Genomic DNA, 25,426 nt, shown 5'->3' with positions numbered 1-25,426 from the left:
TTTCCTCCAATTCTGAAAGTGAGGTGTAGCCCCAGCCACGTTGTACCAATCAGTCCATATTGCTGTGATAGATATCAGGTGGCACATCAACACTAACATGCTGCATGCTGTACAGATAGCACAGAGTGGAGGGCCCGTCTCATCTTAAGCACCTGGAACGAGGAGTAGGAGACAGCAGATAAGACCCTCAGTGTGTTTTGGCTGTGATGACCATAAGCTGGCATATCTCTCCCTTTCCATGAGACCACAACAATACATTGGAATGGCTTCATTTTACTGCTCTTTTCTTCAGGACTCCACAGCCACTCAGCTCCTGTTTGTGGGCTGACTGGGCTCAATGAAATGAGTTTCCTACAGCCAACAAGATCCACTACTTACATTGATAAACCCTGGCTGACCAGAGTATCAGAAGCTGGTTGGCATGCTGGTGCAGTGTGTACTGACCTTTGTAAACAACTCGTCCATGATTTTGGCATCTTTGAGTGCTCCTGGAAAAACTTCCCTTGGAACAGATAACAGAACTCGCTTCTGTACTTTGAGTTGCCAGATTATCTGGCAAGAGAGCTGCTAAAAAGAGGTTCTGAGAACAGCTGAAAAAGAGCAAGTACATGCCTGCTGCAAGAAATAGAGCAACTGGTACCCACTGAGCAAGAGTAGTGGGGATCTGAAAACACACCAGGGGAATATGGACATCTGAAAACGCACCAGAGGAATAGGGACATGTACCTCCTGTGGGTGTTGCAGTGTTGCAAGAGCCAAAGAGAGTTCTTAATTGCTCAGAGAAATATAGAGGGGCTGGTCAGAATGGGGAAGACCTAATGTAGGTTTTGGAGCTGAGATCAGCTTACAAAAGCTAAGCCCAAGAACACTGTTGGAAACTTTAGCAACAGCCAAGCTAACAGCTCTTTCAGAAAAGGGAAAAGAAACATTTTAAACTCACAATCCACTTTATAGCTCAGCCCAAGGCTATAGGTAATCCATCTCTAGCAATCCTAGGATGTCCTCAGTAAACACATGTTAAAAAATAGCATTTCAACAAACCTTCTTGTGTCCTCCTTGAAAAGAGATTGCTGTTTCTGTTGAAACCCAGAGATCTTATGAAAAAGTAGGGACAGTCAAATGTGAGAAATCCCCGGTTGCTCGTCCAGTCCTGTCTCTACTCTTCTGGAGGGTAGTTTGCCTAAATCTAATCTGATTGGGTTTGCAATTATGCCTGGTATTCCTGGGACAAGACTACCAAATGCAGTTTTCAGAGGTCCCAGGCAAGTAGCAGGAGAGGTTTTACTTCTGCTTCCCAAGTGGGAAGGGGAGCTGTGGCGGGATTAAATGGCCTAATCTGTGGCGGCACTCACAGCTCCCAAATTCTCATCTGATGCCCCACTCTCCTAATCAGCAAATGTTTAAACTCTTTCTGTGCTTTAAGCTGCTGAGCCATTACACAGAGGAGATAAGGCAGTCTCTGCTGTTGGCAGTGAAGATGTCTGCTCCTGCCTCCCCCTGTAGTGGTGTGGTGTGTCTGCATTTGGGGAAATGAGCAGGGGAGGGAAGGCAATGGGGAGTTTGACTTGGGCCAGGCAGAGGGAGGACTGATCCTTCTTCTTCTGAGAGTGTCAGATAATATACCAATGATTTTTCCTCTTGTGCTGCTCTGCTGCAGACATTTTGCAAGTGGAGAAGGAAAGCAATGTGTTGTTTTGTTGGCATCTTGACAAAGCATTTCCATGAGCATGGCTGCCCGTTGAAGGCATCTGTTTAAATTCCTAGCCCAGGGTAGCAAGCAGGTCTGGACAAAGGTTTGGGACTGCATTTTCCCAGCAGGTTCAGTAATGTTTCACACACAGGAATCCAGGGACAGGTAGCAGATGCCCTGAGCAAGCCTAGCTAGTGCCTTCAGCTGAAATGTGTGTTTTGTGTCCAGCACATACTCAAGGAGCTCTTTTGAGGAGTTCTGAGTAAACAATAAATCTCTCCACAATGGAATTCATACAGAGTGAATTATCAGGGTTAAAAAAATATTCTGTTGCTTTCAGCTCTTATCTTTGTTTACTGTATCGCCAAGGACAGTGACCTGCCTTTGTGCCCTGATACTGAACTGTCAGCAAGTGAGACAGGAAGGGCTGCCTCCTCTATAGGCTCAGCATATAGGCTTAATGAGAAGAATAACATTTCAGCAGCAGCTGCTGTTGGTTTTGCTCTGTTTGGTTTATTCTCTTTTGTTGTCTTACTTCGGCAAACCTAGATAATCTTAGAGAGAGGCCTTTGTGTCAAGTTTCTGAACTCTAATTTAGTGACCTTCAGATATTTAAACATTATTAAGACCAAGTCAAGCTGACAGAAGAGTCTATGTCCTTTGCATTTCCCACCAAGCTGAGCCTGTTGCATCCTGTGTGGAGCCTGGTTGTGCACAGCCCTCTGAACATGAGCCATCATTCAGCTTGAGAGAGCAGGGAGTGTTGCAGCCCCAAGCAAAACACTGGCTCCATCCCTCACTGTGGTAATGTTGGCTTAAAGGGAAGCCCCACTATTCCTGGGACACCTGATTAATACCCCTTAATTAAAACCCCTTAATGATGGAAAAAATATTAAAATAGGAAAGCACCATCCAGGACAGAGCAGAGACGTGCTGGTAGAACCACACACAGTGGAGTGGCACTGCCTTGTCCCAGTGTCCAACCCTCTGAGTATGGGGGAGCAGGGGACATGAAGAGCAGCACAAGCCTGCCTTCTGCATCCTGACACTAGTTGCAGGAACCCATCCTGGTGTCTGCTCTGGGAGCAGTTTTGGTGCAGTTCCTCTTCCACAAGTCTAATAGCAGCAGTAGTTTCCCTGCATGGTTCCCAGTTCATCATTTGAGAGGGCAGAGGTGCAGGGAGCAGGGAGAATTCTCATGGATCTCAGCATCTATTTGGACCCCAAGGACATCATAGCCAGATAAATCTTGAGTGCAGATCCCTTAAACTTTAAATTGCAGCTATTTTTTCCATGGAAAGGTAGGCAAAGAGTGTGTTCCTTTGCTGGTTTGTGGCTGGTGTGTGGATAAGTGTACAACACACATTACAACCATTTTTCCCCACCAATTGCACATTGTAAAGCAACACTTTAATGGCAGGTTAAGTTCACTTCTTTATTTACACAGAAAGAATGTGTAAAATTTCTGTTCTAGTAATCTGTCCACAATTTTGTTTTCCATTCAGGATTTACCTTTATTTTGTATAATATCAGTATTATCTTCAAGGGCTTACCTCACTCATGACATTTTTATTTTTTTAAGAGCAGGGGATTTGTTCTTAATACCATGTAATGATCAGACTTTAAACACGAGCGTCATATGCTGCTGTCCTCTGAGCATGCCAGCAGTATCCACATGATTAGGGTTTATCTGTCTTATTTATTAAGAGTGGTGGAGGAGAGGAAAAGACTTCCCCAAATCTGCTTGGAAAGCTGCGTCAGGACTTGACCTTCTGCTAGCAGGCCCTGTGGTTTTCCACACAAGGGCTACTCCCCACACTCCTCCTGCTGTCGCAATAATGTGCCTGGAATCTGACCCTGTATTTCCCACTGTCATGTTGGTATCAGCTGGAGATAAATGAAGCCTTTTGTTAGCTTGTTCCTTGCTTTGCAGGGTGCTCTTCTCTTCTGCTTTAAAGAAGAGCCAGTGGTGATGTGGCACTGAGGCAGAACTACACATAGGCACTGTCAGCATGGCGTTTGTAATATACTGACCAAAGCATCTCTAGTGGCAAAAATGAGACAAGACTCCATTATAAGGAACACAAAAAGGAATTTTCTATCAAGTCCACTGGAAGCAGGGAGCAAGCTGTCATCTTCCCTGGCTCTGCAGCTCCCAGCCTGTGCGGTACCAAGGAGCAAAAGCGGTGACGTGCATATGCAGAGCACAAAAAAAGTCTTCCCACATCCTGACCTAGATAAATAGGACTTGGAATGAATTTTCTGACTTCACAGCAGTGACACTTTGAATCTTCTGAGACTTGAAGAATATATATATATTTTAGTTATTTTTATGCTGCTTCAAATAGGTGGATGTGTTACAGAAAGTACACATGCACATGTGTTTCATGCACATGAAGAAAGGCCAAGAGTACTAATACAAATCTCTCTTACTGTGCCATAATGTGAAGTAGCAAGTGAATGTGTGAGCAAAAGCAGTGGATATGGACAGAAGTGCAAGATGCTCTCGCTCTTCTGAGCTGTGTCGCAAATACCTTGGGAGCTGAGGCAGGAAAAGCTGTGAGGTTGCTCTGAGTTGTGCTGGCAGAAGGCAGGTCAAAGTATGCAAGGGAGCAAAAGGGGATCACATCCACTCAGTTTTTATCAGCACATTTCTTCTGAGAGGTGTAGCTCTGGCAAAATATGATCCCAAGTAATCTGCTTTCCAGAATTGTTCCATTCATAATTGAGCCAACTTTTCCCCAGGATTTTTTGGTGGGGATTTTTTTGTTTGTTTTTGTGTGAAATAAGTATTATATGTATGGGACTATGACTTGGGCTGCCAAAATGTTGCACGGTGTGGTTTAAACCAGAGCAGCAAATTTGGAATAGCAACAACATGTCATTGGCTTTTTGATCATCCTGCTGGTTCACTAGAGAGTATTGTAGATTTCTTTATACACATAGAAGTCAAAGAAATAATAAGCACCCTTCATTCATCACATAGTCTCTATTTATACATCAGGGTAGGTGTGAGAACGAAGAAGTCCTGAGTTTTTTCTTTTTTTTTTTTTTCCCTGCTAATTTTAATTTTTTTTACTGTTTAATTAAATTTCTTCATTTAGAGTCATGCAGCTGTCTGGGCTTCTGCCATAGATAAGTGGATCTTCATCTGACAGCAACAACCAGAATTTATCTTTCTTTTCCCTCTCTCCCCCTCACTTCCCCTCCTCCCTTCCCCACCTCCCTCCCCAGTGCTCAGGAGAAACAAAATGCTATTTATAAACTCAGCGCAGTTTCCCCCCCAATTACTTTGTCTGCATGTTTCAATTTCGTTCTGTGTCAAGCTTTGCCAAGGTACCAAGTTTGGCATTTTCAGAAGAGAATCAGATGATTAATCCTTGAGGCCCCTTTTGTAGTAACACCCCTCACACACCCCCAAAATGTGTGCTACTGTACTGTGGGTACTCTGAGGGGCAGCTCGTGCTTGTCTGATGTTTATTCACATGAAGTTCCTGGTCTTACAGATTTTTTTTCTTTCTTTTTAAGTCTGCATGATTCTAGCTGAGTGCTAGCAGCAGATGGCCAAAGGGCAGGCAGGGATGGCTCATGGTGCTCAGTAAATGGAATATCACCAGCATCCTGCCATCAGGCTGTGAGTCTCTGTTATTTGTTTTGTATTCTCTCAAATCACTCAACACTGAAGTCAGGTGTATAACCAGAATCTCATATTTCATTATTAAAACAAGAGACAACCAGTAGAAAAAAAAAAAAAAAGAAAGGAGAAAAGGTTTCTAGTTAAAGAGGTAAGACTGAAAACACGAATCCCAGTTCAGAAGCCAGAAGGCATATGAAGTTCAAAATACTGTTATTTGTCATAAATCTCATGTGGTTTACAGCCAATTTCAAAGTATGTTGGGACCTTTCTCATAATGTTTGAGCAATCAGGATTGGTAATATGCTAGCTGCTCTTGTGTATGTGACAGGCCCTTTACAGAAAAAGCCTACAGCTGTGTTTTGTCTTGGTACTCAGAAAATCCCTCCCCACAAGTTAGCCCATCTATGGATACCTACAGTTCTTTGTGCTTCAATTCATGATAAAAAGGCAGAGTATACCATTCTTTATGAGGTATTTTGTATGGGTAAAATTGCTAGTGAACCCCCTGCAGAACAATATGTTTTATGCACTTTTCTGGCTTAAAAGCACTCTTTTGTGTTGAATGTTTCTGTCAAATGTGTCAATTTGTGGGTGCCACCTTTGTGGCTCAGTGGTGTCCAGGCCAAGGGGCCTCCCTGTCAGGGCTGGGTGACACTGTGTTGGCCAGATTCTCCTGTACCCCAGAACTTTGGAGACTTGATGCTTTTGAGCTTTGAAAAATAAGAATAAAGGATAAAATACTGGGCATTAAGGTAACATGGCCATGGTAAGTGAAATGACAGCACAGAAGTGAGGTGTTGCAAATTTTAAAAATAGGGGTATTCTTGGAAATACAGAGGTAAATTAGTGATGTGGCCAGGCACAGGTTTAAGAAGCAAAAATATCTTTGAGAAGAAAGAGAGAAATAACAGCAAATTGGTCTTCACACCAGGACCATTGTGGAACTGTGAGGTAATAAATAAATAAAGGCCAAAGCAGCTTACTCATAAAGCAGAAGAAATCGTGAGCAATACTTTCCATTTGCCTTCCCTGTAAAGCTTTATATCATCCTAAAACATGCTGGAAATGACCTTGTTCAGACTACAAATGCATTCTGTATTTTCTCCCTGCTGACCCTGTGACTTCATCCTGCAGCTCTTTGAGTTGTGCTTTTGTTCCCCCTCGTTTCCATGAGCTCACGAGGGCCAGTGAGTCAGTACACGAGGAAGGGCTGCACTGCCCCTGGCAGCACATGGTGCCCCCTAAAAACAGCTGCACTTTCCAGGCTGTGTCCCCAGGGATTTGCCTCTGTGCTAAAGGAGACCATGGAACAGGTGGCCTCCTGAGCTGAATACTGTTCTTTATGATCTCTTCTCAAATATGCATCTTCAAATGTCAGAAAGGCCCAGGCTTCAGTTTATTTTCTTGTCTTCTCTTCAGTTTTACTGGATCACTTGGACACTGATAACTGCAAAAGAATTCCAGATAAAAAAATAACTTTTTGTGTTTTATTTCCTGGGCTTAAGGACAGGAAGGCTGCCCTTGGGGAGGGTCCAGTGGAGTTTTTCCACTGGCCTTTTTTTGATTGGAAGCATTCCCACAACTTGGGTACAGTTTGAGTGTCATTACAGAGGTCCAGTTGGCCCTCAAATAACCTACTATGCTTATCAGTGTAATCAGGACCAAGTCATTGTAAGAAGTAAATCATAAACAGATGGACAGATGCCATGCTGATCTACAAAGGGTAGAGGAGAGCAAAGACACAAAACAGCAGCAGAACATGACACCACGATGTGTTCACTAAATCTAAGCATGAACAGGCTTAAGGAAATTTTTGTGTTCCCAGATGGACAGTCAGGGAATAAAAGGAGAGAGATCCTTGAATGGGCATCTGCCGGGATTCTTTGCAGACAGCTTTATCTGTACTTCTAGAGAAGTTTGTCATATGTTAGTGTCATGGTAGCAGATCCCCCTGCTCACAGCCAGCTCCCCACTGAGCTTGGGGTAGTGCATTTTGGGCTGACAAGTCATGGGGTTTTTTTCAGAGATCTTCTTCATGCACTGGAGGAAGAAAACACAAAAACTGTTTCAAGTGCTATCAAATTTTCTCATGTACCAGTTGTAAATTGCTTTGTCGTACCCAAGGCAGTCAGAGGTTTCCAGAGGGGGCAAAAGAGGAAAGGGCACTGAATACCTTTGGTTAGAAAATACTTTTTTCCACTTTCTTTGTGCATTTTTCATATTTTCAGTTAAACTGTGAGAAGTTTCAACAGGAACAAACTTTGCCTTTGTGCCTTGTAGAAACGCAAAATTTGGAGTGCAAAGACTGGATGTGGCTTTTACCAGTAAATTTTACGTGTATTAGGATATTAGGAGGTGCAGAAGGCTGTGGCAAGGAATTGGAGCTTTGGCACCAGAAGCACTTCTTTACATTCTGTGCTTTTAGTACCATCAGTTTCTCAAGGACAGGCTGAATCTTGAGTTATGATTTTGGCAGCTGAAAGCAAACAAGGCTCCTTTTTGTTTAAGTCATATTTAAATGCTGTGCAATGGGTTTCTTTCTTTTTTGGTCACTTTAAGTCTATGCACTCAGAGCACTACTTGCTAATTTATGAATAGGAGTCACACTGTGGCTGAAAAATAAAAATCAGGCTAGTTATGAAGACTTGAGCTGGTGGGTGCTCAATTCTTAAGGTTGTAAATTGATGGTCTCATTTTTCAGCACCTCTGCTGGCCCCTTGTGTGTAGGGGAGGGATTATTTACCAGGAGCACCTCACACACACGTTTGGAAGATGACCAACTAATTAATGCTTGCTAAACGCTTCACAAGCCTCAGGGGAAAAACAACTATGGAAAAGCGAAGTCTTATTATTGTCCTACTGCACCTAATGTGGGTTAGATGTTTCCAAGGCATCAGGCACTGCATAAATGTTGTATGGTATTAAAACTGACCTGCCCTTGTCGGGACAAATGATAATTATGCTGAGTGATGAGAGAATCTTGCCGTTTCTCTGCTACGAATGTTTTCCTGTTTACTAATTCAGAGAAGGTCTCATCCAGCAATTGCTGAAGCCAGTGACTTAAGCAGCCACTGGCTCAAGAAGGGTGAATTACAGAAATAATTTATTTTGTGTAAAGCTCTGATCTTCTCATAGGTTGGACTGTGCTCTCCAGAGCATATTTCCCCAAACTGCGTGCCTGGGGCTGAGTCACCTCTCAGTCAATAAGGCTGCCATAGAGATGAAGAACAACCAAAGGTAACCTCAGCCTGTAGACCATAAGATAGGCTCTATTTTCAGCATGAAAATTCATGCTGATGTCTTTTAATATAAACATAACGTGAGGAAATAAACATTTGATTAAACTAAACACACGGACCTTTTATATGCAAGGCCCTAATTTAAAGCACTGTCACCTCCATACAGAAAATACCAGCTGGAGCAGGAATGATTAAATTAAATCATCTGGCTCTTATGTGATACCATGAATGTCTACTGAGAGGTGAAAAAAAAAATCCCTCCTCTTTATTCCTGTAGATCTGCAGCAACCATCAAGGGACACTTCTGTAGCAGGAAGGATTAAGTCTTGCACGAACTTCAGTGGTTAATGTGCTTTGGACTGGTGACATGCCCTTCAGACAGACCTACCCCAGTTTTATAATTCTCTTGCTCAGCCTTTTGGGCCTCTGGCAGTCCTTTCTCCTGTTTAATTTCCTCCTTGCTTCCCTCCCACCGGGATCCTTCACCATTCAGCATTTCTGCCACCCAAGTAGAAATTTTGATTGTGTTACACAAGTGTAGAAAGAGAGACTTTGGAGCCTCAGTGGGCTGTAGAGAGAACCCGGGGCAGATTTCCTGGGGGCTGAGTGTTTTTTAAGGAGGCAAGAAAGAGGCAGTCTGTGTGACTCTGATGATCTTAGCCTGCTGCAATGCATGGGCAGGGATTATACCACATCACACATAGCTGGAGCAAGGCACACATTGTATACAGGTAGGGAGGCACTTCTAGAGGGGTGGTACTCTTCCCCACATAGCCTAAGTAAAATAATAAAAATTAGCATAGTGAGAGTCCAAAACACTGCCTGGCCTGGTAGTATCATCACACTGGGGAGCTGCACCTTCCTTTGTGACAGCAGAGCACTCCAGGCATCTAGTCTCACTTATTTAATAAATTTTGATTCGAGGGCACACGCTTCTCTTGGCAATCCGAGACTACATGAAGTTAACAAATTTACAAAATCTAAATAGAACCAGATTGTTTTCTCCACTCTTTTCATTCGTAGTTTGCCTTATAAAGTATTTCCTTAGAGATTTTCTTCTTTTTTCCTGACTTTCCTTTTTCTGGATCTTCTACCTGATGGCACACGTTATGTTCTTGCTGATCACCATGTGTCAGTAGTAATGTAGGTGGAAGAGAATTTCTGACTGTTTTGGTTTCAGCTTTTATGTTTATCTGTTTGGCTTTGGGACACTGTTCAGTTTCAGGAAGTATTTTTATCTCACAGAAGTCTCCTTGTGAGCAGTGATGCTACAAAGACCTTCTTTTAGCACCGTGGAAGCTACTGGAGGTAGTGTAGGTCTGTCTTCTGTCAGGAGCTGAACTCTTTGAGTTAAAAAGCAAAGTAACATTAAAGTGAATTGACATTGGGGTAACCTTATACCTTATGGCTCTTTCCTCAGCACTATCTGGTGCATCCTTAGAACTGCATTTTCCTCTCCCTTATGCTGATATGGCCCCAGGGATTTGCACCAAAGTGATGGAGAGAATTTGGCTGCAAGGTCTGCGTGTAAAGTGGTTATCAGTGCAAAACTGGTGTTCCAGCCTTTCCCACCAGCTCTGAACCCAGCCTGAAAATCAGCACCTTCCTCTGTGAATGGTCAGTTGACTTGCATGGCAGTGAACCAGAAAGAGGTGGTCTTAGAGGTGAGTGTGACTGGCAGGTGGTTTGAACAAAAAAACTATAAGACTAAATTTACCTGGCACTCACAGTCTTTAGGAGGAGCTAGGAGGAATTTGTTTTGAGGTGTCCGAAGCACTGAATGTTGACACATCTTGAGATGTGCCTCAATGAGCAAAGTAACTTTGTCAAACCCAGTGAGCAGCCACCAAGTGTGGGAGTCAGAGCCTGACAAAATTCCATTTGAATAACAACCCAAGCAGATGAAAGAGGTGGCAGGTAATCTGCATGGAACAAAGAAATAAATGGAAGTCTTGGGAGTATGTGGTTTGGATAGCTTATTCTTGCTTCTGGGGGAAAAATGCTAGAGGGGATGGAGCTGAGAACTTTAATATTGATTTCTGAGAATATGTAAGAAAGCAATGCTGATGGCAGAGGCTCTAGTGCTACCAAGGTGTGCTCTAAGGATTTGAGAGGTGCTGGGATGCTCAGAAAGTCTCTTTGTCTGGAAATTCTGGAAATCAGGCTTGTTGTCCTATTTTTTATTCCTGAACCTTGTCCTCAATTCTGTAGTCAAGAGCTTAATATTTTGCTAAAATGTTCTGTAGGTCTCTGTCACTGGAAGTGGCCAACAGACACTTGGTGATTTTAGGCATGCTTTGCTCTATCTTAAGGCCATGATCTGTCTGTCAGAGTGGGACTTTGGAGCTTCAGGGTCCTGTTTCCTGAGCAGCATGGGCTGGTTCTGCTGGTGCCTTGGCTGAGGGACACATCTCACCTGGCAGGTGCAGACAACATAGAGGGGAATTTGCAGTAAGTATTGCATGAGGAATGCCTTTAGCATTTTTTAAGTGTTTGGTCCAAGTTCTGGGGATGAAGTTAAGAAATTTTACTTCATTGGCTTTGTCCCTGTCCTGCTGCCTGAGATTGTAGGGATGCTTTAGGTTGGTGCTTTACAGGAGTTCCAGCATGTTGTCATGGAAGTGGTCAAACACAAGACGAGCTTGCTTCAAGCAAGTTAAAGACAGATATGTTAAACCATCCCACCCCTTTCTATCATTGATCTGCATTTTGAGTGCAGTCCAGTCTCTCACCTTTCCTTTCCTGACAGGGTTGTTGCTAAAGGTGTCATGGGGTAACCCTAATTTGACTTTCTTGTACTTCACATTCTTGCATTTCTTCCCCCTCTCTGAGGCCAAGTGAGGCACACAGGCTCTAGTTCTGTTAGAGTATGAGCAGCTCCTGGAGGTGACCAAAGAGAGGTCAAAACCACAGGCAGATTGCTTGATCTATCAGCAGCTTTGTATGCCTTGGATCAAGAAACATTATTGAGCTGTTTGTGAATGGCTGTGGTCTGAGTAGCCCTTTTGGCAATTTGAAAGGGAGTTGGGTGAGGGTACCTGGGGGTGATACTGGCTTTTTTTTTTACTCCTATCCTATTGCTTTCCAAAGGCTGCATTTTGGGGGAGAGCCCATGTGTAGCTATGCATACACAGGTAACTCATGGATCTGCTTAAAGCAGATTTGCATGGCATCTCTCTGACCTGGACTTTGTCACAGCCACATCTGCCCACGAGACATTGGATTTGGATTGCAATTTCTCAGAAACCTCAGCTGGTTCAGTATCAGGCCATGACTCAGCAGTGCTCCTTGTGAGGAATGTGGTCTCGGCAGGCTTTTCTGCTTCTAAATTGATTTCAGGTGCACATCACACTGTCAGCTGCACAAAATTTTCTCTGATTTTTTTTTTTTTTTTATTTCTGGATGCTGAGCATCACTAGAGCATGGCCAATAGGATAAGTGGGAATCTCTTATTCACTGATGTGTACTTTGAATTACCATTCCCAAAACAGAGGCAGTAGAGGAGGATGATCATCAGCTGCTTTGGGGAAAAGTTAGTGTCTCGTCTTGAGCTGTCACTGAAGATGGGCTCATGCTGGACCTTGTATGGAAGCAACTGAGGTGCAGGCATATGTTCCCTTCTGCTGACTTGGCTGTGGTGACACCAACCACAGCCAGCAAAGAAGAGCCAGCAACTGGGAGCAGTAACATCTCAAACTGCAGCAGAAATTGGCCAGACCGCTCCTGTCAGCACTTGGATTCCCTTGCTGTTCATTGAGGAATTAAAAGTTAACTGAGGGCGGTGGTAAAAAATAGGTTTGCCTGCCTAGAAAATGCTAAAACCAATACTGAAAAGCAGAGGTGGATCTGAAGGTAGTTATCTCTCTTGGAGTTTATATGGGGATTAAAACAAGCGTCATCCTTGTAGCACATAGGCAATTTTATAATCACTGCTGGTATTTCACCTCAGGGTACTCTGTGGGAGGAAGAATTAATTTCCCATCTTTTTCTACGTAATGGAGGCTTGTGATTTTCTGTCAGTCATAAAGGAGAGTCTGTGGCCAAACTAGATGCCAGAAGTGATTGAATAGTCTGGGATTGGTAAGGGTGTACCACCTCACCTCCAGAAATCAAACTGGGGAAACATGCATGCAGAGAAATGCCACAAGATGTTACATGGCCATTTCACTTCCACCTCAACAGGAAAAGACACTACAAGGCTGTGCAAAGCATAAGAAAAACTGCTGTGCAAAGCAGTGGCTGCAAAATTAAAGTACAGGATGTTTTATTAAATGCAATCCTCCCTCACACCCCCATCTCTTCTTGTTAAAGAGAGAAATCTTTCTTAGTGAAAAAAGCTGCCTCATCTTGAGTACAAGGCAATCTAGACAATTTTTTTTTCCAGGGGGTTAAAGTGGCGTGTTTGCACAACACCATCTTCACCCCAGAAAACCTGCCAGCAGTTGATAGATATAAATAGGGACATTTAGGGAGAAAAGCATATTTATGTTCTTTTGAAATGTGCTTGGCTAAAGGCATATTTTTAAGAGAGGGAGTGGAAAAACAAATGGAAAATATTTTCTTTGAAAGGGGAAAAAAAAGCAACAAACTGTCCTTCCTAAATAGAGATGCTTGGCTTGTGTGTACTTTACGCAGCTGCAGGTCAGACCTTGCAAACAACCACTAAATTAGGTCCAGCTACTTTGATGCTAAAAGCATGGAAGTGCCAATAATTAAATTGCGTCAGATGTAGGAAATGACTGATGTGTCTGTCATTCTCATGATAGCAGAGTTCACTCTGCTGCCATTTGACTGACCCCTCCTTCTTTATGTAAGCAAAAGGAATTTTCTTCTAAGGAAAATTAGCTGGTTTTACACCTTTTGTTTTGTTTTCTGAACTGCTAATCCCCTGAAGGTATAGAAGCTATTTGAAAGAGCAAATCAAAGCTCCAGTAATTTAGTGTTATATTATTCGTTGATGTATGGTTTGATTTAGTGGCTACTTATTATATCAGGTTACCATATAATTATCTTAATTATTGACTCCAGAAGTAAGTAGGGGGATTATGAGCGAGACAGGAAGGCCCAGTGGAAAGAGCATGGTTCAGAGAATCAAACACATCTCAGTGTGCTCTTGGCTCCACCACTCATTTTCTCCGAGCCTGGACTCTCCTCTCAGCCAGCCTGTCCATGAAATCAGGAGGCATTGCAGGAACAGGACTCAGATGCTGACTCAGGATTCAAAGAGATGCAGGACAGCAGTATAAAAAGGTGAGGGGAAAGTTCTGAATGATAATTGTAAAACTGGCAGAAAAAATAAAAGCATGCAAACCACAGCATGCATTTGCATTGAGGAGTGGAGCACCTCTGTGGGCATGGAGAAAGGAAATTGTGCCATGAAGAACTGAAATTTGAGACTGCATTTCCAGCCTCTGCTTCTGATTTCCCCCACAAAATTAGGCAGCCCTCAGATCCCTTTCTGCAAAACAAGGGTGATAAAAATCATTCTCCCAGCTTTGGTTTTAGCTGCTGGAATTATTGGAGCAATGCTTCTCACACAGATGTCAGCCATCGCTCTCATGTGGCTTTTGGGCTCCTAGTCCTTTGTCTGATAACCACTGACCTAAGCCAAAGGTTGGAGTTAGCAGGCACCACCACAAGATAAAAGCCGCACTGAAAGGCTGTCAGTGCAGTCCATATTTCCTGTATTGATAATATTTGTCATATACTGACAAAATACTTCATCTATTGACAAGCTGAGTTGCATCTTTTCCCCTGGGAGAGAAGCACACACACTGGTTCTCCTCAGCCTGTGCAAATTACTTTCTCTGCTTCTGCTTCTCTTTCCTGAGCCAGAAAATGGGGATAATAGAATGTATCTATTTCCTTCCTAGAAAAGATCAGTTAATGTGAAATGGTGCATGGTGGCTTAGTGCTGAATAAGTGGGATACCCTAATCCAGCAAGGTATCCTTGTTCTATTGTATGCCTTTTCTGCCTGCCATCTGGAGTTGTTCTCTGCTTAGTATTTTCAGTATGTACCATATGTTTTTGCATGAAAATTCAATAAAATATGCATTATACATGAAAAGTGCTGTAGTAAATAAAGGGAGGATGGAATCCAGTCCCCTTTGTGAACGGCAGGGGCCCCAAATCTTCATAAAAGGTTTAGTCTAGTCTGACGTCTGTGCTTTTCTCCAATTTACTCTGTGTCAGTCCTTAGGAGATGCTCTAATTTAAAACAAAACTCTACTTTCCTGATGAGGTTATTCAATATACTTTGGCTGCCCTCTGCTGAGAGCACTGAATAAAACAGGGAAGATGCCCTTTTCCCAAGGAAGGTAACTGGAAGAAATTCCCTGCTTATCTGTGTGCTGAGTCGTGTCAGTGCTGCTGTTTGGTGTCTCTCACTGTCTGTCTGTTGCCAGTCAGAGGGCAAAGTCTTCTGAGCTACAGCCCTGTGGGGGTTTAAGTGCCCACCACTCCTTGTCAAGGGCTGAATGACTCTGTAGGATTGTGAAGGCGTGGGCTTAGGCATTGACCATTGTGAAAAATTAAGCACCATTAAGCAGGGGCTGGAGGAAACAGGCTTCTCTGCTCAGGCACTACTGCAGTGCTGCCAGGTGGGATCTGAGCTCTACCTTGGCACCTCACTTCTTAGCAGAGCAATTTCCCACTGTGAACTGTTCCTCATGGGGGTTCCAACATCTTCCAGTGCCATCTCCACCCCTCCACAAGCATCACAGCACCAGCACCCTGCTTTATTTCTATAGCTGGGAACTGCACAGGGGTTGTTCCAACATCAACAAGAGTAACTGGAGGACTTGCTGTTCTGTGAACAAAGTGTGAGCCTCCTGCCCTTGGGAAGGAACAAGGGTCCTGTGCAGATTTTGGTACATGTGTGAAACAATAGCTCTGTTTCAGCTATTGATGCTCTCTGTAATGACCTGCTTTTAATGCTTCCTAGCAAGTTGATTTATTATTATACCTTCAGCTGGGCTGTGCACCAAAGCGTTTTGATGATGAAAGGAATGTTACACACACATTTAATTACTGCCCACATTTTTGTATAATTTTATCATTTACTGTTTTAGATGAGACATTGAGTTCTTCTACAGGAAAGATGCCCAGGAAAAAATAGATGATTTAAAAGCTAATCTGGGATGAGTTTGGCACTTACATGTGAGAAAACATAATTGTTCCTTTTGTCCTGCCCTTTCAGATGGTCCCTGATTGCCAAAATGTACAAGAACTCCCTTATCTGGACATGGTGATTGCAGAGACGTTGCGCATGTACCCACCTGCGTTCAGGTATGGTTTTTTCCCCTTCTGATTACACAGGATTGCTCCCTGGCTCTGTGAAATGGAAATCTGCTCTTGGAAGACCAATGGTCTCTCAGTCTCTGTGCCAACATCAATACTGCTTTGTGCATTTGAAAGATATCATGCGGCCTGTTGAAGGAAAGCTGGAAAATTCTGGTATTTCTAAAGCACATTTTTATAGTGAATTGGCCAAGGTTGCTTCCTCACCATTCCTCACATCCCCCAAGGTTGGAGGATGGAGCCATTTTGGAGCAGGTCTGGCCAGAGAAAGCCAGAGGCTGCAATTCCATGTGCCTCAGGCTTTGGGGTTTTGCACCAAAATTCATCCCCATCAGGGCTCTGTTGGTTGTTACAGCCCTGATCTGTGGAAGGGTTGCACAGTCTGCAAGCTGTATTTTACATTTCTGTTTAACTTTGGCCCATTTACACTTAGCACTGCTTTATACTAATAGAGCTAAATAATGATAACATCCATTAACTTTTGAAAGTTTTGTCCCAAGTCACACATGACTTATTCTATATTGATGAACTGAAAACAAGCAAAAAAAGAAATTCAAAAACTGATTCTCAAAGCTCCAAGTTATCACAAGTATAAATAAAAATATTAAGAAATACAATTTTTTCAAAGAGATCAGCCAGTTGCAATGCTTCTCATGAAGCTCAGGGAAAAATTCAGATTACTGGAAAGAAGCCAAAGCTGAGCTTGCTGTGAGAGCTTTTGAAAAATTTAACCCATGACTGCAAGCACCTTAGAATGAAAAAAGCTTAAAATCATATTCTCTTCTATATGTTCACCAAGATTGAGAGTCAAAATTTTTTTCATGGGTATCTGCAGGATTCTTCAGAGAGTTAATATGAGATATCTACTCCTGGATGAGATGATGGGGTTTTACTGTGTTATACTTGGGGTACCAGTGGAAACTGGTTAAAGTGACAGGGGTCTTTGAGTTTGGGCTCTATCACTGGGAAACAATCCATGTTTGTCAGATGGGAGACAGAACAAGAATAGAACAAGTTCTTCTGAAGTTTTGTTTGGTGTTGTCAGGGCTGTTTATTGATCTGGCTTTTACTCTGATGGATGTGGAATGGATAGGACAGCTCGGGGCTGCTGAAAGATGTTAATTGCCTATGACAAGGATTATGCTGAGTTCAGTGAAAAATCAGTAGCAGCCAAGTTTGTTATGAAATGAGTTGGTTTCATATTTTTTTATGAACTTACTATCCAGAGAACTTTCTCCCCAGAACTCATGTTTCCATTATCACCAAGTTCATGTAAGAATGAGAAGGATAGCTTGTTAAAGTTTTTTGGTTTTTTGGGTTTTTTTTTTTTTTGTTTGTCTGTTTGTATTTTTAATGCCAGTATTTTGTTCCAGGTTTGGAGCCTCTGTTATTTATTTGTCCATGAGAAAGGGAGATGGGTGACAGCAAGGAAAGAATGTGTTTCTGTAATGATACCAGACTGACAGCCCTGAAGCTGAAATCTTTGTTCAACTTTTTAGCAGAGTGTGGGAAGCAGCAAAGGAAGTTCCTGCACATTGCCTCTCCCCTGTTCTTGCAGGTGGTGAGGGAATAGTTCCCAGAGTGAGACAGCAGGGCACCCACCTGGGTCTGGGCTGATTTGGGGTCTGTAGTGACCACCCAAGCACCAAAAGATCTGGATCAGAACCACACATGCACACCCCCACACAATCTTTTGTAAGACACAAGCTGGGCTTTGGCCGGTGGCTTTTCTCAGTCTTGTCATGATGAGGTTCCTAAGGACACCTCTGTCACCTCTCACCACAGGGTGGGAGAAAGCAGCAGAGTTTTGTTTTTAACATCATGCCTGTCTTTGATGAATATATGTGAAATGTGCTTTTCCAAGGCTTGTGACTTAGTTGTATTTCTAGAGTAGCAGCAGAACACTCAGCCCTAATATTACAACTAATATAATATTACAACTAATATAACTAATAATCCCTTGCTGAGTTTCAGGTACTGTATCAACAGGGGGGAGCTTCTCAAATAAAAAAACTCAAAGCTATATTTACTCTCCTTTTTTTCCTGGAGGCAAACCAGCATACTCCTTCTATCTGTTATTAGTGATGACTGACACATTTCATCAGCAATTTTCATTAAAAAAACGAGTCTAAACCCAACGTCAACAATAAAATTGCAGTTTAGCAGTTCATGCTTTAGAAAACAGTAAACAACCAGAAATGCTTTCGTGTGAAAAGGGCAAAAGTCAACCACCTGGGCTGGAGCTATGGACTTCTAAGTGGAGATGATTGTAACCTGAGAAGACACTGGCATCAGCAATACTTGTTGTATTTATCTATGAGAAAGTGTTACCCAGAAATTGTTTGGTCAGATGAAGACAGATACTTTTATAGATCTCTCCTGCTGTATTTTTAACCTTTTTTAATCGTCTGGGATGCATGATGATGTTGCAGATTCACTAGGGAAGCAGCTAAAGACTGCATAGTGCTGGGGCAGCATATTCCAGCTGGAGCTGTCATTGAAATTGCAGTTGGACACCTTCACCACAACCCTGAGTTCTGGCCAGAACCTGAGAAGTTCATTCCTGAGAGGTATGTGAGAGGTATTTTCACCCTTTGGTTGAGGTCCTTACTTGGGCCTGTGGGCACAGAACTCCAACATCTGCAGGCACCAGATCCTGCTGCACTCTCACAGCCACAGTCACCCACTATTCATCCAAAGCAGCTTTTCCACCAAGAGGAGCACAGTTTTATTTAGACCATAAAAACATGTTATTTCCACTAAATCAGACAAGTGATGATAGTGGTGTATTCCACAGAAGGTGCAAGGTTTGGTCAAGGTTGAACTGGGACAGAGGTTTTCAGACCTGTTTCCAAATCAGATCCTGTGAATGATGTTGTTTCTGGGTGCTGAAATTCTGAAGTGGGACAGGCTTGGCTGTACCTGGGAAACTCATCCAGCTCCTTGCTGGTTCAGAGCCCTCTTTTCACTTGAAACATGACAGTGTGGGTACTCTGTGAGTGGGGAACCTACCCCATCTCCCACTGGGCATTTCCTCCCTGTCTGTAAGTTAGGATCCTTGATTTTTGCTGGGCAAGATGGTTTCACACGGAGCATTCAATATCTTCAGTGGGCAAGGGAAACCCTGTCAAGCTGTGGTTTTGTACCTGCCCTGGGTTACAGGTGCTGGGTTGAGTTTACAGGGAGAGTTTCAGCTGATGTGGAGCTGTGTGGAAGCACAATTTAGTTTTGTGGGCAGCTATATTTTTAAACTATTTAGTGGGCAGATGCATTTTAAGCTACCACTACATTCAGAAGTTTACCTAGAAAAGAAGTGCCTGCTCCATAAACAACTGGGTGTGAGGCTGGCAGCCCAGAACCATCTTTGCCAGTAGGACAACACATGTGTGGTGTAGATGGATTTTTCTATTGTTCATTCTGGAACAAATCTAGGCATATGCTCCATTAGAATCCTTTGGCCACGAAGAAAAGCAATGCCAGGGTTAGAGAAGGATGAAGAGCAATGCCAGGGTTAGAGAAGCCCAGAGATTTTGTTGGAGAGGAATCTTAGCAGCAACTGGAAGTCTGGGGTGGGTATTTTTAGCAATGCTTATCTAAAAATGCTTTCTTAATTGTTTGTTCACCACTTTTAACAGTAGTATGAAAGGGTGAAATGGTTAGTAGGGGCTGCAGTCCCCTTGATTCACACAGTGCTGTTTGGTATGAATCTGAGATTAATTCCCTTTTGAACCTTCCCCAAGGAATGATCCATAAGTACTAACACTCTGCTCAGATGTTAGCAAGAATTATAAAATAAGAGCATAACAAAAAATGAAATAAAATAATTCAGCTGCAGCCTTCCCCTTTCCCTCCCCCAATATTTCATTTTGAAGTTGGTGGTAGAAATAAAACAAGGGAGGTTTTAAATTTTCCAGGCTGATATATGGGGGTGAGCAAGGCAAGAATTATCTGATTATGCAACAGTGCTTAGTACATGAATTAATGGTCCTTCAATCTCAAATTAGGGGTCTCTATAGTACTTTTTGGAGTAGTGGCTCAATCTTATTTAGGTTTTCAAAGCATGGGGATGGAATTAGGGGAAATACACAATATTCTTTTTTTTGCCAAAGCTCCAATTAGCCTGTATTACTTCTCATATCTTTCTACCCTGCATGAGTTCTCTGGACCTTAGCTGTCCAAAGTTTTTGGAAACTGAATCCAAAGAGATGAGAGATTTTCATTAAAGATAGATTGGAAATAAAACTCATGTCTCCATGTCCTCTCCTGAAGTCACCAGCTGACAAAGGCTGATGGCCATAGTCAATTATCTTTTTACATGGGATGTCAGGACATAATCTATCAATAGTCCCCAAGACCTATCCATTAAGATCAATTGAAATAACCAGCTTTTGAGATTTAAATTAAAACGTGGAATTGAGCAAAAAGTGTTTCTTGAACTGGTTTCCATCTCTGCACCTTCTAGGTTTACAGAGGAGGCCAAGAAGGAACGACATCCCTTTGCATACCTGCCCTTTGGGGCAGGACCCCGTGGCTGCCTTGGCATGAAAATGGGTTTGTTGGAGACAAAAATTACTCTGCTGAGGATTTTGCAGAAGTTTAAATTCAAGACCTGCCCAGAGACTGAGGTTTGTACATGCAGAGGCTTAAAGATCACACTTGTTAACCTGAGGGAATTGACAGTGTGTCCTAGGCAGGACAACTGGTTTGCCTTTGTGATTTCTCTTCATTTGAGAAAACTGCCAGAGACACTTCCATAATAAGGAGAGACCAGGCATGTACTGCACATTTTAAGTAAAATGTGATTTCAGATACATAATTTTTCCAACAAAAGGACTGTTACACAGCCCTGCCTTAGTGGAGAGCAGTATGGCAAGGCCACAGGCAAAACATCATCATTCATAGAGGGTGAGAATGTGTGTACGTATTTCACAGGACCTCAGCACTTTGGTATATGCCTATTTCTATGGACATTGCACCCAGCTCTAGAGTTTATAGAGTTAATTTCTTTCTGTTCAAATCTACAGCATTCCTGGGTAACCACTGCCTCAGCCTCTGGCTGTAAATTCTACTTGATATTACACCACCACAGCTGACTGTAAAACAAGCACTTTACAGCTTCCACAGTGATCCTGGTACGAACTGGTCCTCCAGCAAAAATGTCTGTCTGTATGTGGCGGTGTCATATACACATAAACAAACACAACTGCACATAAGATGCTCTTTTCTCTTTCAGATTCCTTTGCAGCTCAAATCAAAAGCCACACTTGGACCAAAAAATGGAGTCTACATCGTGCTGGAATCTCGCTAAAAGGGAATGTACATCCTTGAGCTTCCTGGAATGAGAGCCTTTGTTAGTGAGTCACTGGGTATAATTGTTTTTCAAAATTCCAAGGACAGGTATGAGGTATGAGCCTAAGTCCCACTGATGGTCAGTAGGTGCTTCCTCACTGCTCTCCTGTGGGACAGCCTCCAGTCACTTTTTAAAATGGGCTCCACAGCCTTTTTTGGATGTTTTCAAATTGCTGTGAATAGTATCTACAAAGAAGCATTCCACTTTCATTTGCTTTTGTTCATCACACTTCTTTTCACTTATCTGTGAGAATGCTTTCCTCATGCTCAGTTTCCACAATTTACAGTAGATTTTAATTTCAATTCAGTGCATGACACATCCTTCTCATGAACTTGTGAGTCCTTAGAGAAAGCCTCAAAGGCACCACAATTACAGCAGAAGACCTGGGATGCAGTGCATTGGATTTTTTCATGAACTCCACTAACAATCAAAGCTGAGGCCCCTGTACAATGCTTAATCTCCACCTGTGTCTGTAAAGACAGAGAAGCTGCACCTCCTCTATGCTTTGAAATGATTTTAAATACACTTAGATTAACGATTTGCACTTGGCACATTCCATTGACATGACAGAAGAATGAACCAGTAAAGTTCCAGCAGCTAAGACCAAAGAAATGAGGTGACAGCCATTTTTCTGTCTGTTGAGCTGCTGTTGGAAAGGTGGAGACAAAGAAGATACGAATTTAAAGCAAGCAGGAGGACTGGAGTAAATTTAAAGGTAATCGGAAGCTGTTGGTACTGCATCTGCTTCATGGGGAGGCCTTTCCTTTCCAAACATTGCAATTGGCACCACCTCTGTCTATCTTGAATCAAGGAAATTAAGAGCATGTGTGCACCAGAGCTGGTGGCAAAGGAGTGGGATCCAGGATCATGAGACCCAGCAGCTCTCTTGACCCCTGTGACACTGGAGCAGGTCATGTCCCAAGTGCCTCACCCCTCAGGAAGGAACCTGTCTGATTGCCAGCTGCAGCAGCCACATGGATCCCTTCAAGCTGTGTGACTGTGCACATGCATCTTCCCAGCCAAAACAATTGTAGTTTCCACTCCTCACATTTCCTCTGTCCTACACTTGTGCAAAGCCTCACCTGCCACACAGCTGATGTTGCACAAGAAGCTGGAAGGGGGCACAGCTGGGCCCCACTGAACACAGGGACATTCCACACCTTATGGCACCATGCTCAGCACATAAAACTAGGGGAAGAAGAAGGAAGGGGAACGACATTCCAAGTGATGGCATTTGCCTTCCCAAGTCACTGTTGTGCCTGCTGGAGCTCTGCTTCCTGGGGTGGTGGAACACCTGCCTGCACATAGGAAATGGTGAATTAATTCCTTGTTTGGTTTGTGGCTTTTGCTTTACCTATTAAACTGTCTTCATCTCAATCCATGAGTTTTCTCATTCTTAAAATTCTCTCCCTCATCCCACTATGGGGGCGTGAATGAGCAGCTCTGAGGGGCTGAGCTGCTGGCTGGGGTTAAACCACAACAACAGAACTGTGAGAAGAGATTGGTGCAGACCCAAGACCCTTTTAAAAAAATCATTTATTCTTATTTTTTTTCTTTAAAATTTTTGTATATAACAAAAACTCTTGCAGCACTTTAAAAATAAGGAGGCACCTTTGGTTCTTTTTAAGTCTTGACTTTCTGCCTGGTTGACAGAGTCTGCTTGAGGGTTCCTTAGGTACAGCATCTCTTGGTGATGTGCGCAGAGAAGTGTTGCAGCAGCAGGAGGAAGAGACTGACTGCTCAGCTTCACTGCAAGGATGGAGCCATCTGCTCACTGATGCCTGGCTAGGTCCCTGAGTTTCCTCCAGCAAGCATCTTTTGCTGCCTTCTTCCCACATGCTGCCTGAACACTGATCAAATTACTGGATCTTGTTCCTCAAAGACTGTCTCTTCTCTTTCATATGTATTTTTTTTAAATTTTTTAACAGAACTGTATAGGCAGCAGTGGTGAAGCTCTGACTGGGGAAGTATTGGAATTGTTCCTTTTTCCATGGAGCATTTCCGGCATGCTAAGCAGAAGTGCCCTGTTACAGACACACTGATTATATGAATTGCTGATGGAGTGATTGTTATTTATTTGAAAAGCAACATGCTGTATTTACCTTAGTTCTACACATTATGCATAATTTTCCCCTCCGAGAAATAGTGTGCCGGAGGCTGATTTTCTGTGTAGCTTACATACACAGTTGACAAAAAAGGTGGATGGGCCCTGCCTAAAACCTTCTCACCTCCCAGAATAAGCAGGAAGTTTATTCCATCTGAAGTCATCTGTCAAAGGCTTGTTTGTATTTCTTACATGAATCAGAAAATTGTTGTGTGCTTAATTTTTGACAAAATAAGCCAAGCCTAAATCAATCTTTTCCCTTTCTTACCCATGATTTTGTATAAATTCTTCTTCCTGCTCTCTGCCTCTGCAGCTTGGTGGTGTGGTGAGCATTTAGCAGTGAACACTGAGGCAGAAGGCATGGGGTACCTCAGCCTTCTTCATGTTCTGGATAACCAGAGCTCCTGTTTCCTTCTAGAGAGGGCCCCCATTTTCCCTAGTCTTCCTTTTATCACCCACACACCAGTAGAAGCTTTTTTTTGTTACCCTTGACATCCCTGACCAGATTTATTTCTATCAGGACTTGCTTTAGTTTCCTAACCTGATCCCTGACTGCTTAGACAATTTCTCTGTACTCCTCCCAGGCTACCTTGGCCTTGCTTCCTCCTTCTGTAGACTTCTTATTTTGTTTGCTCCTTACTAATCCATTAAGGTATCCTGATATTTTTGCCTCACTTCCTCTTTGTTGGGATGCATGACTCCTGATCTTGGGGGAAGTGATATTTGAATTTTAACAAGCTTTATTTGATGTCTTGTCCTTCCCTTTAATCCTGACCTGTAAGGTCTCAATCAGCTCCTCCAACATCCCCAGATGGAGCTCCATGGTCACTGACAGAGGGTGACACCCCCTTCTCATGTCCTCTGTCCTCTTCAAAAGCCTGTACATTTCCATTCCAGCATTCCAGTCACAGGAGCCATCCCACCACGTCTGTGTGAGGCCAGTGAGATCACAGACCTGCAGCAGTGCACATCTCTAGCCTCATTTTTTATTCTGCATGCTGCATATACTTGCAGAGAGGAATTAAAGTTGGGCTGGAATTCCTTTGTGCTCCTCTTCAGGTGCTCTCCTGCTGAACTATGAACTCTCTCCAGGCTCTGTGCATCTCTTGCTGGCACTGGCATCAAACTGGTATGACTGGGATGCATTGAGGTGCCTCTCCACCAACATAATTCCAAATATTGATGCCACAGGGAGAAAAAGCAGTCCTGAAGTGGCTGCTGCTGTGCATCACATTTTACAGGGTTGGAAAATGAACCAAGAGTCTTTCTCAGCTGCATCCACATTGAACATGGACAGTATGTGTTCAAGCAAACTCACTTGAGTCTGTGCTAAGTGTCTTTCAACCATTCTGCAGGCTTCTGGTTAAGAAGTGTTATGTGTTTTCACCTGTCAGTTTGTGGCACTGTGGAACAGAGAAATTATTTTTGCATTTGAAGTCAGCTTTCTGGAAGTGCATCAACCCTTGTTCTACATGCAGGCTGAGACAGACAGCTAGAGAAGACAGGAGAAAGCCTGCCAACTTTCCAGGAATCCAGGAAGAGCCCCAGGCCGTTTGTTCCTTCTCATTAATGGTTGGTGATGCAGTCACCAGACACTGCAGACATTGCACCAGGACACTCAGTGGTGCTGGACCTCATCCTGGCTGTGTGAGCTCAGCAACACACCCACAGAGTGAGCTGTGGCAGGGATCAGTGAGCCTCTGCAAGCACACATTTCCAGGAAAACAGGGCCCTAGATTGCCAGCAGCTGTCCAAAACAGAAACTGCTAATATCACTGTAATCACGGTGTGTTTGTGCACCTATAGCACCTATATAACATGGTCCCAAACTGATCTTGAGCAGGGCTGGTTTTAGAATTCATTTAAAAAAAAACCCTCAAAAAAACAAACAACAAAAATAAAGCTACCGAATACCCCTCCAGAACAAAAGCAAAACAGTATCAACAAAAACCCCACCCCCAGCACTATGTTTATAATTGCAATAGCAAAACATGACTTTATATCCTTAAGTAATGGTAACTGTTTAGCATTCTGGTACAACATGCTTCAGTCAGCAGCAGTTGGGGCTAGGAAGGAACAAGGAAGCTGGTTTAAAATTCCTTTCC

At 43.1% G+C, this 25,426-nt stretch overlaps 1 protein-coding gene across 1 annotated transcript in view; it reads left to right on the top strand.

Annotated features, from left to right (window-relative positions):
• Positions 1-21,208, top strand: part of TBXAS1 (thromboxane A synthase 1) — a 226,676-nt gene extending 205,468 nt beyond the window's left edge. The window contains exons 10-13 of the mRNA XM_054282019.1: positions 15,767-15,855; positions 18,300-18,437; positions 20,330-20,492; positions 21,101-21,208. Coding sequence (XP_054137994.1) covers positions 15,767-15,855; positions 18,300-18,437; positions 20,330-20,492; positions 21,101-21,175 — 465 coding nt within the window. The 3' untranslated portion in view covers positions 21,176-21,208. The remainder of the gene's footprint in view (positions 1-15,766; positions 15,856-18,299; positions 18,438-20,329; positions 20,493-21,100) is intronic.
• Positions 21,209-25,426: the final 4,218 nt, after the last annotated feature.

Source organism: Melozone crissalis, unplaced genomic scaffold, assembly GCF_028551555.1.
Source record: "Melozone crissalis strain CALT ecotype California unplaced genomic scaffold, PUWL_Pcris_2 ptg000033l_1, whole genome shotgun sequence".
In the NCBI taxonomy this organism is placed as follows: Eukaryota; Metazoa; Chordata; class Aves; order Passeriformes; family Passerellidae; genus Melozone; species Melozone crissalis.
The sequence above is the reverse complement of the archived record's forward strand: the minus strand, read 5'-3'. Positions and strand labels throughout refer to the sequence as shown.